Source organism: Engraulis encrasicolus, chromosome 13 (genome assembly GCF_034702125.1).
Source record: "Engraulis encrasicolus isolate BLACKSEA-1 chromosome 13, IST_EnEncr_1.0, whole genome shotgun sequence".
Classification (NCBI taxonomy): Eukaryota; Metazoa; Chordata; class Actinopteri; order Clupeiformes; family Engraulidae; genus Engraulis; species Engraulis encrasicolus.
The window spans coordinates 25,321,208-25,338,172 of NC_085869.1; the positions used below are offsets into that span (position 1 = coordinate 25,321,208).

Genomic DNA, 16,965 nt, shown 5'->3' on the forward strand with positions numbered 1-16,965 from the left:
GCTGAGAGAATCCGGTTTCATGTGGTGGTACAGTACTGTTTAGTGTAAAACATGGTTAAGGCACATGACAGAATGGAATCTCACAACAGCCCACAGTCCATAATGGACTGAAAAGAAGGTATGTTTTGGTTTGGAACCAGCATGCAGGTATTACGGTCTATACCCTAAAATGGTGTTTCATGTATACAACACATACTGTATGTATTATTTTTCTTTAAAAAATCTTTTGCATTTTCATGATGCAGAAATCAAAATTATGAAAGCATTGTTGTTTCACCTAGCCCCTGTGTTTGCTTTGACAGCGAGTCGGCTGCAAAAAGCATCTGACTACTGCACCAGCAGATAAATTAGTCAACATAAGAAAACGATATTAAATTAACATCAGACAGCTGTTTGATGTCAGGGTTAATAACATTATGCCCGCCGCCTGCCTTTCATGTGTCAGCCTCTCTCCCTGGTAGCAGGTAAGACATGCACGCATGCATATTAATGCAGAGAGGAGAGAGTTCACGGCATCCGCACAGGCCAATAAATAATGACAAGTAGATTTGTGATCAAATGAACGGCAATGATTGGCAAACATTAGGACATGACGTGCTGTTTCTGCTGAAGGCTGTGTGTGTGTGTATACTGTTGTTAAACATCTCTTCAGGAATATCTTTCTTAAGGCAAGAAATGGAATTCATAGATATTTTTGGACCAGAAAATAATCTCTCTAGGAACACCTTTCCAAAAAAGAACATACAAAAGACATTCAATGTATATAAAAAGACGAACGCTTCAGTAACTGACAAAAACCCCCACCGTCCAATTCTTAGTGCAAGATTTCAACCAGTGAAACATTTTGATCTTTGTTATCTTCCAGCGACACACAATTGACAAAAACATTACAGTGACAACTACGGCTTTCCCCACCATTGGCACTCTTTGACAAAACGCCGTCCCAATCTGCTCGGCACGACTGATGTGAGGCAGCCAGGCGCTATCTCTTCCAGACATCAGCCATTGTCCTTTGAGCGTGCGCTGCGCTGCTCCCGATTTTGTGCATAACAGGCAGATGAAGACTGTGTTGACCTTGCGAGAGAAAATAAGAGTCTCCTCACGCAGAGGCCAGCTCTTTGGAGGCCTGTTCATGAGATATTAATTGATTTTGTTGTTAATTAACTCCTGACATTATCTTAACATTATGAAATTAGAGCAGACTATTAAAGAGCCGTGTTGCCTTCTGGTCTTTTGTTTCTCAGAGAGATTGAGAAACAAAGGCTAATAAAAAAATTGCATAGTAATCCACGTACCCATCAAGCAAGACGTTTTTTTTTTCATACCTCTAATTCTGGCCCATATGCGTAACCATCATGTAGTAATGCTATTTAAATAATTTAAATACAAGCATCAAGTTGATTAAAAAAAACAATTTAAGTTAAACAAACCGGGAATGAGGATATATATCGACGTTGCAGCATATCATAAATGTCCTTGAGAGTCTCGTTTTAAGCGTACTTTGGTAATGACCACTTAAGCAGTGTCTACTAATTCTATCTGAGCGACCGTACCCTGTATGTGAAAGAGCCGTATGATTTGAAGTGGAAGATAAGTGGAGCAGCGTGTTCCGATGTTGGAACAGGAGGAACCTATCCACAGAGCTTCCTTGTCAACACGTTTTAAAAACAACCTGCAGCACTAAGTTCAAGCTGCTCTTTTCAAAACTGAGAATAGTAACTTGATTTAAAAAAACAAAAAACAAAAAAAAAACAATAAAAGTGTAACCAGACTCCTTGAGAACACGTTACAGCCACAGTTAATTAAGACGAGTGTAAACCAATCCAGGGGTGCATCTCTTGAGAGCGTAGTTGTTAGCCAGTTAGCAACTTGGGTAGTTACTAATGGGAAAATGCATTGCAACCAACAAAGTAGCTAACATAGTTAGCAACTACGCTTTCCAGAAATGCACCCCAGGTGTGATTTAGAGAGGGAGGAGGAGGAGGGTGGGCAATTTAAGTGCTGTTCCCCTGCTCCTGTTCGAACAGGATCAGTGCCAGCTGGGACCTGGTCCCCAACCCCTCTAGGTTGCTCTGTACGCAGCGGTGGTACAGGTCCTCGCTGAGGTGCGGGTTGCACGTCTGGTGGCTGTACTTCTGGTGCAGCGCCGGCTCGATGGCCCGGAACACGTGCAGGCCCGAGTACTTGACGAACATCTCGTAGATGTCCAGGGTCTCCAGGAGGTCGTCGTTGTCCTGCGCGTCGCCGGCCATCCGAGTCCTGGTGCTCATGTAGTCGGAGTTGTAGAAGCAGGCCTCGTCGAACACGTTGCGGTCGAAGTGGCCCGCGTCTCGCACCAGGTCGATCTTGTCCGGCGGCGCCTGGCCCTGGTAGGCGATGTCCGGGTTGAAGTCCTGGAAGTGGATGGGGAAGAAGACCTGCCAGTTGCTGATGGAGTTCATGCGGCAGCGGTTGAGGAACTCAGTGTTGACGACGGTGTTCACCGTGGCGGTGAAGAACAGTGTGTCGACCGGATGCTTCTTGGAGATGATGTCCATGAACTTGATCTGAGATGGCGTGTCCGTCTTGACGCTGATCCAGGGCACTTTCAGCCCCGGGAACTTGCGCTCGTAGAACGTGATGGCCGACTTCACGTCGGCGAAGATGTCGTGCTGGTTGACGTGCTGCGCCTGGTACAGATCGTAGATGAAGAGGATGGTCAGCATGGCGTTCTCCTTCTTGTCCAACGCGTTGGCGCCATACTGCTCCAGGAACTGCTTCATGTGGACGGCGTCGTCTTTGGCCAAGGGCAAGATGATGTGCACCTTGGTGGCCTCGGTGACGTAGGGCATGGGGATGATCTCCAGGTTGCTGAGCGGCCGCACCAGATGGACGCGCTTGGTGATGGAGCGACTCCTGCCCTTCTGCGTCACCGCCTCCATCTGCAGGTCCAGGATGTACTCCATCCCCCGGGTGGGGTCGAAGCGCCGGTAGCCGTTGACCAGCTGCTGCTTCTTCAGGTGCAGCACGGGCATGTACTTCCTGTTGAGCTCGGCCATGGCTGTATCGATGACGTCCGCCACGTCCATCCTGTCGATGCCTCGCAGCTCGCACTTCGGGGAGCCGTCCAGGCAAGAGTAGATGGTGTCCTCTGTGAAGAACTCCCACTTGAGGACCTCGAAGCGGGTCTTTGGCTCAAAGGGAGGGTTGACCCCGATGGGCCATAGGGCACTTCGGTTTCCCTCGAAAGCCAAGGAGCTCACATTCTTTATTTGCGCCTGTGGAGGGGGTGGGGTGGGGAGAAGAGACAGAGATATGCAGAGCCATTTAGAGCAAATGATGGTCCAATTACAACAATTTAAATCTATTCAGTGTGATGTATTGACTTTTTTTCTTCTTCCCAGGCTTTCATCACATCTCCCCCCCTAGCTCACACAGCTGGCGTAGAGCTTCATTAGGCCGAGATAACAATGATCTTTTCCTCAATGTGCTTCCAGCCAAGCTGGGATGTATTAACTCCGCCAGGTCATAAAGTATTATACTCTAAAATTAAAAAGGGGATCAATTTGCTTTAAGCCAAGATAGTTCTGGGATATATGTGTCCATCATTATTATCATCATCATCATCATCATCATAAAAAGAGAAACATTTTGTCCCAAGGCTGACCTGCAGTTTCTCGATTTCCTCGTAGGATTTCTGCAGCTCGATCTGAGTGAAGTACTTGTGTAGCCGGTACATCTGGTCCGGGTCAGACACGGGGTGGACCGTGAGGGTGCTTTTGAACTCATCGCTCTGCTCTTTGCTGAGGTCGGAGTTCTTGCCCATTTCAAAGTGATCATAGCGCACGCCCTGTGGGAGTAGGGGGGAAAAAACATACAAATCATATAATTACAACTGAACTGATATAGTCTGCTGCATGTACAGTAATATGTAGTAGTATGTGGAGGCTCTCTGTACCACAGCTGAAAAGAGGACATTGGGCAGATTGGACTCTATAATGGACAATGACCATCACCCCTTGCACTCAGTCTTTGCCAACCAGCGAAGTCTGTTCAGCCACAGATTCCTCACCATTCCCTGCGCAAGTCCTTTGTCCCCAGGGCCATCCAGCTATTTAACTCAACAACTCAGAAGAACACACCGAAAGAGATTGTTATAGGTAGTTTTCTTTGTATGTATGCTACTAGACACCTACATTTCCTTCGGGATTAATAAATGTTACTCTACTCTACTCTACTCTAATCCCTGTTCTGGTTAGCCTACTAAAGACACTTTAATGTGTGCTCCTATTAAATGGACGTCCTTGCCATCGATTTACAAAGATGGTAATGATTTGCTCTGTTGAAGCATAGTTTTATAGTCTACAAGTGTAACGCCACATTCAATTTCATACCAAAGACACTGAAAACACATACAGTACAGTAGCTGCCACCTCAACCAGCTGTCTGGTGATTTTGGCACTTTTTTTCTAGACCACCAAGTAAACGTAAAAAAAAGAGCAGAGTAAGCAAAACGTTGTCCAATAAATTGCCTGAAAACATGGGTCTGCAGGCCAGAGGCCTTGTGCTCGTGCCAACACTGCTATGTGGTGTTAGTAGAACTGTGCTCAAAATATCTATCCCCCTCATGACATATTGTTGGCATTTCCTTTGGATATACAGCATCGGACAACATGCAACAACTTAAGAGTACAGGAGACAACAGAGATGTTCAAATTCACAACACTCAGAAAGACAGTAGACTATTTCACACACAAAAAGTTCACATCTAAAAGTGAAGGACCGTAATTACACTAGATTATTACATTCAATGAAAAGCTAACCTCTAAAATTGGTGGACCATAATTACCCTACATTATTAAATTAAATACAAAAGTTAACATCTAAAATTAGAGGACCGTAATTAACCTGAGGCTGTGCAATAAAAATAATTTGTCTTGATGATTATTAAAATGTCAAACACCCATCACCAGAAACTCTTTTTTCAACATGGTTATACCATTCAGAATAAGCATTATGGTGTCTGTTGTATTATGGCCTTAGTCTTTACCGTGGTAAACACTGTTTGGTTGCAGGTAATAATCAGTTTCATTTTCAGTTGATATATTAATTTTGCATCTCAACAGCAAGGTCATCAGCTTGTCTCCCTAGACTCATAAGAACCGGAAAATACTATTGGATATGGTTTGCATGTAATATAATGCTGCACAACACAAACACAAACAAAACATTACTTGCATTGTTATCATAATTAGAAACCCTGCCAATACCTCCGACAATACAAAACTGTGAGCTTGTTAAGGAGGATATTGAAAATTGACTTGACAAATAAGCTGCATTAGCCTCCGGAGGTTCTGTTTCCCTTTCAACTGCCTAATATGCATTCAACTGAAGTCCTGTTGTTCATTTTGTATTCTTTTTTTTTGCAAAAGTCTCTTATATTCTGTAATGAAAAGGCAAATAAAATAAGAACCTTGAAATCTCAAGAAAATATGGCATGTGTAGGCGGCGGAATTTTAAGCCGATGTTAGGACCCATTTAATAGGGTCCTTGTCCATCATTCCTGATTATTACCGAGAACATCATGGGGAAAATAATTTACTTCCAGGAAGTTTCCACTTTATTTGAAAGTTGAACATGGCAACAACCTCTGCGGCACTCCAGTAGACCGCTGGTGCACCCATCAATGCCTGCCTTAAAGATTTTAATGTAGTCGTCAGCCACTTGGAGGCATGTTATGTAATGCTTATGAATTTTTGAAGATGGTAATTAAAGGTGCTGCCCGGGTTGCTACTGGTGAGAGATAAGGTGATGGAGCATGTGTAGCCTTTCAGAACACACAGTCAGTGGGCTAATTTGCTAGCCAGCATATCTCAGAGAGAGAGAGAGAGAGAGCGAGAGCGAGAGAGCCCAGGGGGGATAGAAATCCTTCAGCCGAGGCTCAACAAGAAGCTCGGGGAGATCACAAATACAAAACACATTGAGGTCAGCCACCTACATTAACATCGCCTTCCAGAGTCGTAACCTACAAGTCATCGTTTTAATACCCTTATTATCATCTAACCCGAGCTGAGTAGTTTATTGCCTGCAGGTTTTTTGTTTTGTTATGACACCTGCTTTAAGACAATGGAGTAAATGGAGAACTGTGCTAACTCGTATTTATAGAGGTTTTTTTTTTTTACCAATTTATAAACGTGCAATGTCATGAAATACGTCGAGCTCTACTACCAAGCCATTACAAAGCACTACAGTAGCACCCCTTGGGGATCTGGGGTGTGTTTCTCAAAAGTGTAGTTGTTAGCAGTTAGCAACTTGGGTAGTTGCCAATGGGAAATTGCAATGCAACCAACAAAGTAGCTAATTTAGTTAGCAACTATGGTTTTGAGAAATGCACCCCTGTTTTGAGGCTATATTGTCGTCCTTTTGGTAGCTCATCTCGACAAAGCAGCCCGTGTCGACAGAACAGCAGGTTGTGTGTCCACCTGTTACAGTAGAGAGCAAGCACCACAGGTGAGGGGGAGGGGCAGGTGGAGGTGGGGGAGGGGGAGGAGGGGGAGGAGGAAGGGGAGGAGGTGGAGGAGAAGGAGGAGGGTGAGGGTAGTAGGAGAGGACAGCATGGAGTGCCCTGTTGGCTGTTACAGTACAACAGGGGAAGGGGAGGGGGAGGGGGGTGAGGGGGAAGGGGAGGTGGGGGGTGGGGGGGATTGATGGGGAAGGGGAGGTGGGTGAGGTGGAAGGGGAGCTGGGCGGGGGTGGGGGGGGGGGGGGGGGGGGGGGTTGAGTAGGAGAGGACAGCATGGAGTGCCCTGTTGGCTGTCAGGTGTCACTGCTTGTTTGTTGTCGAACCAGGTCAGCCTGAACGAAGTGCCAAGTCCTGCTGGTGCCCTTTTAGTCGCGGAAACACCTTCTACAGGGGCCTGGAAGGGGCCAGAGGCACTTGGCCCCCACTGTCCCAGTCACTGTCACTTCCACTTACACGCAACCCACCCGGCCGCCTGGGAGTTCACACAACCGACCAGCAAGCCAGCAAAACCCAGCCAGCCCAGCCGCAGGTGGAGACACACACACACACACACACACACACACACACACACACACACACACACACACACACACACACACACACACACACACACACACACACACACACACACACACACACACACACACACACACACACACACACACACACACACACACACACACACACACACACAAAAATCTCACAATCTGCCATAGCATTTCACAGCGCAGTAAATCACAGTCCCCCACACCAACGCTGCTAAGATAAGTACGATTATTTACAACTCGGGCGCACATGAATGAGAGGCCATAAGCAAAGGGAAGCCACTTATCTGATAAGGGCGCTAGAGGGGAGTGTGGGAGTGGGAGGGGGGGGGGGGGGGGGGGGGGGGAGAGATAACGCCAGATTGCCCGGTGGTCGGATACAATGCCTTTATTTCTCGTTTCTTTTTCCTCCTCCAATCTCACAACAAGGCCACCTCAGTGTTTCAGCAGGGAATACCCCTGTGCGTTTAAATGCCATCTGATACATCAAAGGCGATCAGTCCGCCTTAATTGAGGTCTCCCGGCTGTCCCGACTTCGCAGATTGATCACCAAGGACTCTGATCACGCAACACAAACAGGTGACGTGTGTAGCGAGGCCCAGCAGTCGGCCCAACACCAGTGTTGCCAGATTGGGCTGTTTAGGATGGCCGTGTGCGGGTAAAAATGGCATTTATCAGAAAAACCTGCCCACTTTTTGCCATAGAAATCAATAGAATTGGGCGGGATTTTGTGCTTCTAGCCGGGTTTTGAACATTTTTTTGGGCTGGAAATCATCAGCCTCATCTGGCAACCCTGCTCAAAACCCAGCTACAACAGAGAAGGACACCCAACGCATAAAAAGGAGGGCTTGGGCCCTGCCGTGGCCAAACGGTGGGGCACTCGTCTGCCACTCGGCTGACCCAGGTTCAATTCCCGGCCCGGGTCCTTTGCCGGCGCTTCCTGTCACCACCTTCACTGCCTGTCATAAATAGAGTCAAAAAGACGAAGAAAAAAAAGAAAGAAAAAAAAGGAGGGCTTGTTTTTGTATATGCTAACTTCACTGCTTCACTGCTTTTGTTCACTATTTTTACCCCAGGACAGGGAAAGCATGTTAAAGTTCATATATTGGGGCATGCCAAGAATGACCACTATAATTGCCGGGTATTGGAATGTTTGGCAAAATTACAGCATGTGACGGAAATTCAAATTAACAGTTACGGTGCACGAGGACCAAAAAAAGCCTCACAAATCACGAGGTTCAGACAGAGCATAGGTTAAAGCTGTACATACAATTTACAGTCGCAAAACATAGCCATAAAAACACCAATGATTCTTTAAACGTCTCTGATAAACATCTATTCTAAAGCATGCATGCTTTGCTTGCTTTCACAGACGTTTTAGGACAGAAAGGGACAGCTATTGTGCGTACTGAATCGCTTTCAACGTCTGAGTGAAAAGGAGGAATCCTGGTAGGCCTTCTTCAGGGAAGGAACTGAGGGCAGCACATTACGTAACAACAAGTGCAAATCCCTCACTCTCTCTCTCGTCCTCCCGCAACACAATGGTTTTGGCCAGGGGTGGAGCCAACACCTGAATGGAGAGCAGCGTAGAGGTGAACTGAAAAGGGTAAATCCAATCTCGGCCAGACTATTAAAAGGCACAAAAGAGCAAGAGGCAGCGAGCAGCGTGCCAGCCAGGGAGAGAAGCCGGGAAAGAGGTACCCCCTGTAAAGCGCACCCCCACAAATCCTTCAATGCCCCCCCCCCCCTGCTCCACCCACTCACCCCCACCTCTTAAACTGCTCAACACCTCCAAGGCCGTTGTACCATGAACACCATCTCTATCCACAGGCACACACACACGCACGCGCACACGCTCAGACACGCACACACACACACACCTCGTCAGCTCACGGTTGGCCCCTACAAGGGCACACCTGCATATTGGGGACAGCTTTAATGGCATGAGGATTGCCGTTTGACCGCCGTGAAAATGGTTCCACCTCTACAGAGCCGGGTGGAACAGAACAGCCAGATACAGTAGTGGGAGACGGGAAAGGAATTCAAATGAGCCTTTGGTTTGGTGTCCATTTTCAGTTATACACTTGAGTGACACTTGGTGTATATTTTTAGGATATAATTTGGGGGATCTGTAAAATGCAAAACTGTTCTCTCTCTCTCTCTGGCCTTTTTTTTTCTTTTTCTCTTTCTCTCTGTGTCCAGGCTATGTTGCTGACTCAGCCAAATCCAGGACCATAACCCTCTTGACCTAGCGCAGAGAGAGAGAGAGAGAGAGAGAGAGAGAGAGAGAGAGAGAGAGAGAGAGAGAGAGAGAGAGAGAGAGAGAGAGAGACACACACAGACACCCACAAAAACGTCTTTCACGCGACATCTTTAGCCGATTAAACACGAGAGGCTCACTCAGGTTGCCCCAAACCACCAGAGAAGACCAATGGCGACAAAACCAAGAGATAGAAACCACCCGTGGGCCTGGAGCGTCTCAGCTGAACCACGACATGAAAAGTTCACTTCATATCCAATAACCATGCAGGTCAAGGTGGAGTTTGCTTAAAGGAACAGTCCACCCTTTTTTGGATTTTCACACATTTGCAGTATTTCCCAACATTATTCATGAATGTGCATATCATTTTCGTCTATGTGTTTACATTGCCTAGTTTAACAGTATAGCCAAATTAAGTGTAGCAATGCAAATCAATGGGGGCAAACAAAAATCATCAAATGTACTAATAAAGTACTTAATGTAAAATTCACGAGAGTGCAAAACCCCTATTTAATCCGATCATGTGATCACTTGTGGCTTGAGGCTAATGCCCCCATTCACTTCCAGTGATTATGCTAAGCTATTCTAATAATTATGATCCAATATATCCAATATAATAAGTACTGAGAGAACTGAGAAGAAAATGATATGCACATTCATGAATAATGTTTGGAAATACTGCAAATATGTGAAAATCAAAAAATGGTGGACTGTTCCTTTAACATGCACACCCCAGACACCTCTGCACCACCAGGGAGGCAGGTAAGAGGCTGAACATTTCATACCCACCAAGAGCACCCAGTTTCTGGCTTGGGGACACGTACAGCATGGGGGTGGAAGGTGTGGGAAGAAGGGCTGTAACGAATAACGGTACACTCAACTCACGATTCAGTTCGTATCACGATGTTTGACTAACGGTTCGATACACCCCACTATTTTTGAAATCTTTGAAAACCTATGAGCCTACTAATAATATACATGTACATAAGTTATAATGATGGTGATTTGAAGCACCATCACATCATGTGGATGTTTTCTGGACTGAAAGGTAACGAAACTTTGAAAGGGAGTATCACGATACTGCCTCCTTGCATCACGATACAGTATCGTGACTGTGTAACGCAATTTCTGTTTGATACAATTAGGGGTGGGCCATATGATGATATTAAATCATAAATCGTGAAATCAAGTACAAGATTGTCTCGTATCTGCCAAAGTAGGGAAATCGTATAGATCGTCTTGCAGTGAGAATGTTTACAATCAGTATCAGAGTGATATCTACTTACTTAGTGTTGTCTTTTTTTCTTTATATTATTGTATTCTAATTGTGTACTTTATGTAAAAATATATAAAAGGTATATAAAATTCCTGCTTTTGTTTTTTTGTTGTTTTTATTTCTTTGATAAAAGAGCGTGATAAAAAAATCTGAATTGATGATTTGATCCTCATGATATGATATTTTTGCCATATCGCCCAGCCCTAGATACATCGCTACAGCCTTAGTGGGCAGGCTTGGATGGCCTGGATGTGTGAAGGGCCAGTTTAAGCTTAAGAAACCCTGGTGTGGCCCTACCGTGGCGCTAACAGTAGGGCACTCGTCTGCTATGCGGCAGACTCGGGTTCGATTCCCGGCCCGGGTCCTTTGCCGGCCCTTCCCCGTCTCTCTCTTCCAACTCACTTCCTGTCTCTCCTCCACTGTCCTGTCTAATAATAACCAATAAAGGCTTGAAAAGACGCACAAAAAAAACAAAAACAAAAATACCCTTGTCTCCATGCTCCCAGGCCAGCCCTGAGTGTGGGCGTGAGACTCTGCTGTTGGATCAACAGCCCTTGTGAAAAACCATCACTCAAGACTTCTCCTTAAACCATGACAAAACGCTTGTCGCCGGACGGAGGACACGCACAATCCTTTCCCACCCCCACAGATAAGATGGCCATTGTTGAAACAGAAGATCAGTCAAGGGCAAGCCCAAAAATGCAAGCAGCTAACTGACATCGAAATGCTGATGATCCAGTACCACAAATATGCTAGAGTGGAGTACCATGGGCGTGCTAAAGTTAGTTTGAAAAAGAAACGGGTTTGCCCACGCTGCTCTTTTACAAGCCGTTTAAAAACCCTCACAACAAAAGGCAATAAGCTTTCCACCAAAGGCCACTGTTACGAGGGATTGAGTGGGTGATGTGGGTCATATTTCAGTGAGGCAAGGTTACACAGTGTAAACGCGGAAATATTAAGTTACAGGCCTGAGCCAATCGGCAGCATGGCACAGGGTTAGACAAAATGCCCCGAATTCAATGTTTTGTGGAAAGCCGAGATAGGAATGCCGATAATCGTACAATCAAAGTACTCTGTGGGATGCAAACTGGTCATGTTGGCATCGTTACAATGGAGGCTACCTCTTAGTGTTAACACTCATGTTGTAAGTTACGCAAGAGAACGTAACAAAGGAACAAAATGGATTTTCTAATAATTCACTCCCCACTGTGGGGACATGACAGTGTGTTGACTGAACACTCTAAAGAATGGCTACCTGCCAGGTGATTGTGTAACACCTGGAAGTTCTGTTCTCCAAAGTGTTTAAATGGTAAGCAACTGGACTTCCTTGGCTCTTGAAAGACATTTCCATTAGCCTGAAGGCTGACTAATTATTAAATTGCTGACGTGGAGAATATTCAGACAACTCAAACATTCTGTGTTCCGAACTGTAATGTTCTGCTCACAAAAAAAAACAGGAATGTTGATCCAGCTGTACCAAGAACAAGTGAAACAGACAACAGTAGAGGTCTGTGTCTCTCTCACACACACACACACACACCTCATATTCGTCCACGCAGTTGATGTGTGCGTAGTCGATGATGCACCTGCCCAACCACTCGTCCGCCCGGACGCTGAGAATATCGTTGCGGCAACTCTCCAGGAAGTGCCTCAGTCTGAGCAGCAGCGAGCGCGACAGCAAGTAGCCGAACCCCGCGTAGCAGTACCGCCCCTGCATCTCGCCTCCGATGAACTCCTCGGGCCGGCCCAGGTACAGCTCGCGGTCCATGCTGAGGTGGGACACCAGGGCCTTGAGCCGGTCGGCCTGCGTGTAGGTGTCGTCCTGGGTCAGGTAGAACCAGTTGTAGTCCTCGATGTAGTGCTCCAGGATGTACCGCATGGTCTGGTACATGTTCCAGATGGGCCGCTCGTCCCCGTGCGTCACCACCTGCATGCCGTGGGGCGTCTTGCGGCTGCTGGTGCCCGTGAAGAAGACCACGGTGTCCAGGTGGTGGCCCAGGGTGCGGTTGACGGCCACCGCCAGGTTGTCCAGGCTGCCCTTGGAGGTCATCACGCCCACCATCAGGCTGTCGCGGATGCCCAGCTCCGTGCTGGCATACCGAGACCTGACAAGAGAAGAGAGAGAGAGAGACCAGAATGGTAAAATGGTAAATGGACTAATAATAATAATAATAATAACAATAACAATAATACTTTTGTCTTATATAGCGCCTTTCAAAACACCGAAGGTCGCTTCACTGCATTTATTAAGCGCCTTTCCACTCCTTGGAGCACTCAAAGCGCTCTTCATTGTATGCCTCACATTGATCCATTCACACGCTCATTCACACACCGGTGGCAGTAGCTTCCATACAGGGTACCACCCTGGCACCAGTGGCAATTTGGGGTTAAGCATCTTGCTCAAGGACACGTCGATGGGGCTCAGGCAGAATGTCACATTAGCGCGTAAGATAACTTTATTTGATTCAATTCAACTTAATTCTGTTAATTTCATGGTTCACCTGGTTGGATGCCACACAGGCCGTCTTGGATGCAAAGCTCTGTGCTGGCATACCATGGCCTGAGAAGAGGACTGGGAGATATGAATATGTGCAAAAATATCACTTTCATTCAATTCTGTCGATTCATTTGAGTACTATTTTGAGTACCCGTATTAAAGGACCAGTTCAGTCAATTTCAACATGCTGTTGTATTGCTCACGCTACCCTTGACTTGTCAGTATCCGGTGATGCCACATTTTTTGGCTCAGCCCTTCCCGAGATATGAGCAATTCTAATGGGGGCAGCGTTTGTTTACATTTTTAAAAAATGAAACATAGGCCAACTCCAAATATTTTCCCAAAAGGTACTGGTGTTTGCTAGTTGTCTGCTGATGTTTTATAACCTTTTGGATGTTTTTGGGAATAAATAAAAATGTTTTTTTGAAATGTAAACAAAGAGATGCCCCCATTACAATGACCAGGATCTCGGAAACGGCTAAAGAAGAAGAAAAAATCTCAGGCACTGACAAGTCCAGGGTAGTATGAGCATTACAACTGCCTGTTGAAATTGACAGAACTGTCCCTTTAAGTGTGTGCATGCACAATGTTCGGCTTTAAAAAATATATCGAGTTCAACCAGCGACTTCATCTCACATTTTTTAATTTTGGCCACCTGTGAATTTGAGTTTGACATCCCTGTTCTAGGCCTATATGATTCATTTCCACTCTGTTCATTTCATGGATCTCCTTGGGATGGCACACAAGCTGTCGCAGACACCCACCTCCATGCTGGCATACCTCGACCTGCGATAACTGAGGGACCATGGGAAATGGAATCACATTAATACCCAAGAACATTCTGCTACATGATTCAATTTCATTCAGTTCAGTTCCTTCAATTCTGTTGATTTATTAAATTCCTTCCCTCTCAGATGCCAAGTTCTGTGCAAGCAGACAGTATCTCATCCTAAGATGAAGGGGGATAAGAGATCACATTAGAGTGCAAGGCAACTTTATGTAATTCAATTCAACTATGGTTCCCCATGGGATGCTAAATTAAAAGGCAACACAGAGTAACACACATGCGTGCACGCACACACACACACACACGTACACACACCAGTGAATAAACAGCAATCATATAAGCCTACTGTACTTCACTGGACATGGAACCTTTTAATTTTCCTTTCATGACGAGTGCAAATGGGAAAATATTGACTCTTGATAAACCTGTCGGGACATTCCTGAGCTCACAAGTGTGGACAAGGACTTTCACGCGCGTCATCATTTAATAGGAAATATTGTGAAATACCAGTGCTGTGCGTTGAGGGTGTGCTAAGCCAGGCTCAAGATGTGTTCATTGTGAGAACCCGAATGACTGCACAGGACATTAACTAAACATAAACATAAAGCTGTCAGAGATGAATATACATTGACAATATAAGCTGTGTCAATGATCAATATTGAAAACAGTGTATTTGTCATCTCACCACACCTCGATGCACCTGTGCGTCCTGTTTGGTAGGTCATGACAGTTACAGACATGCTATATAGTAAGTGTACCCTCAACATTGTTCATCACTGTTGGATACAATTTGATCACAAGCAGACTAAACTACAACTGCAACAAAAAAAGCCTGTTTCACTGAATGGAATTCTTTTCAGTAGGCCCATCACATTCTCAGCTATTCATGTCTTGCAAAATGTCCCATTTTGTAGTGAGCAGTGTTGGAACTACACTGGCTCACCACATGAACACACATGGTCAGGTAAGGGTTAACAACAACTTCTTCAGCGACTCAAGAGTATAAATCAGGCCTAGTGATAAATACCAATCAACTCCCTGGCACTGAATAACTGACCATTACACATCAAATACACTACTGAGATAAATTACATAGGAGTGACCTGCTGACGGTCATTTTTATATCCATCACAGGCAGCAGCAGCAGCATCAGACATTTAATCCATCCATTCAGTCATTGACCTATAATTACTGCTCAACCAGGTTATTAAGTGTCCCACAGTATATTCCAGTAGCTTTATTACTGTATAGCCTACTTTAGTTTGGTGACTTTGCAGAGTATATGCCAACCTCTTTTCCCTGTCACTACAAAAAAAAGTTATATGTCCAAGTCCAGCACGTATTTAGGCATAACGAATGGGGCTACATGAACAGCACACATCTATTTTGGTTCATCTGATAAGCTAGCTATTGCCAGTGAATATGTCAGGGCTGGTTTGGAATGACAGGGTCGCCCAGCTGAGTTTCCCACCATACTTTGGAAAACACAAAAGTTTCAAGGCACCCAGCATTCATAAATTCAACAAATTCAGGTGATTAACAAAAGAACACATCACGTTGAAATAATGTCAACAAAAAAATTAAGAGTTTTTGTAAAGAATATGTTGCTCTCTTGGACCTGAGCGCATTGCAAGGTCCACAGAGTTAAGTTTCTTTGACCAGCGGCAGCTCAAACTTTAGGAACAGCCAAGCAACGCAGCACTGTGCGCGTACAACATAACCCCCGCACAAACAAACCACCAGAAACAGCAGATTAAAAAGAAAGACCAGTATCATATCTTTCCCGGTTTACCTGACTGGCTTTTTGGCTTGTCCTTCTTGGGCACTTTGCTTGTAAGGTATAATTCGCGGCGTAAAATCCTCTTCATCGTCGGCGGCGGGCAGTAAAGCATTGCGCTTCCCATGAATATTTTTCGGCTGCGTTTCCTGGGACGAAATTTCTTCGATAGCCCTATCTCTCCAAGCAGTCTCACACATGTCATCGACCCAGGACACGCTTATCAAACTCAAGGTAAATCCCAATGAGATGCCGACAAAAACCGGCCCGATCGGCTTCAAATAGCCGATTAGCTTGGCGAACCTCATCGTAAACTTACGCAGGGCACCAGAATTAATCATGCCCACTTTTGACTGTCCGAAGAATACTACACACCCACGAGGGGGGTCGAATGTGGTGTGTTACAGTAAGAAAGTATTTCTTTTCTTGGGCCACATCGCGTCCTACTCCGTCTCCAAATTCATTACATGTAAAATTCTTACGTGTCACTGCTCCTTGGCCCCTCCTCCTAAAGAAAACTAAAACGTCAGAGACATAAAAGAGACACCCCTGAGACCATGTAATCAAATTAATTAGTAGGGTACTTCTCATTAACTGGGACTACACTTGCGACTCTTTAAATATTTGGCTTGTATTTAATATGTTTGTGTCATACGGGCCTCTCTTTGTTGTTGTGTGTTTGCTTAAAACAGACGCTCACTTCATCACCTCAAATAAAAGTAGTGGGTCACTAGAGGGCGATATATCATTAAAGTTCTGGACAAGGCGATAAACTTTTATGAGGTCTAAAATCCACCGTAAAACGCTAATCTGGATTTAGCGTCATTATTATTTGTATGTAGGTCTGTGGGTCAGAATACTTTTGGGGCTTGTGTGTGTGTGTGTGTGTGTGTGTGTGTGTGTGTGTGTGTGTGTGTGTGTGTGTGTGTGTGTGTGTGTGTGCGTGCGTGCGTGCGTGCGCGCTTGCGTGTTGTGTACACATGATTATAATATATCAAAATAACTCAAGCAATTCCGAAACCATTTTAACTGCTCCATGTATTACTTTGTGGCATGTACGATGATCATATCTTATCTTCACTCTTTCAGATATTGGGGTTTTATTTGAGACTAAGCTGACGCCTAACTTAAAAATCCAATTCACACACTTTTCCCACATCCAACTTTGGTACTCCTATATCTTCTAAGGAGGCGTCCGCGTCCCGAACATAAAAAGAGAAAGTCTGCACCTGGTTTTCCAGGCAAAAGGTGAAGAGGTCCTCAGGTCTCCAGGGCAGATCACCTCCTCACACTGTCTGCTCTCCCCCCCATGCCTCTGGGG

At 45.4% G+C, this 16,965-nt stretch overlaps 1 protein-coding gene across 1 annotated transcript; it reads right to left on the reverse strand.

The window, feature by feature from the left end:
* Positions 1-1,397: 1,397 nt before the first annotated feature.
* Positions 1,398-16,093, reverse strand: chpfa (chondroitin polymerizing factor a). Its single transcript, XM_063213587.1, has 4 exons — positions 15,660-16,093; positions 12,124-12,688; positions 3,647-3,829; positions 1,398-3,257 (listed from the first exon to the last, which is right to left on the reverse strand). Exons 1-4 carry the CDS (start codon positions 15,983-15,985, stop codon positions 1,995-1,997), a joined length of 2,337 nt encoding a protein of 778 aa, XP_063069657.1. The 5' UTR covers positions 15,986-16,093; the 3' UTR covers positions 1,398-1,994.
* Positions 16,094-16,965: the final 872 nt, after the last annotated feature.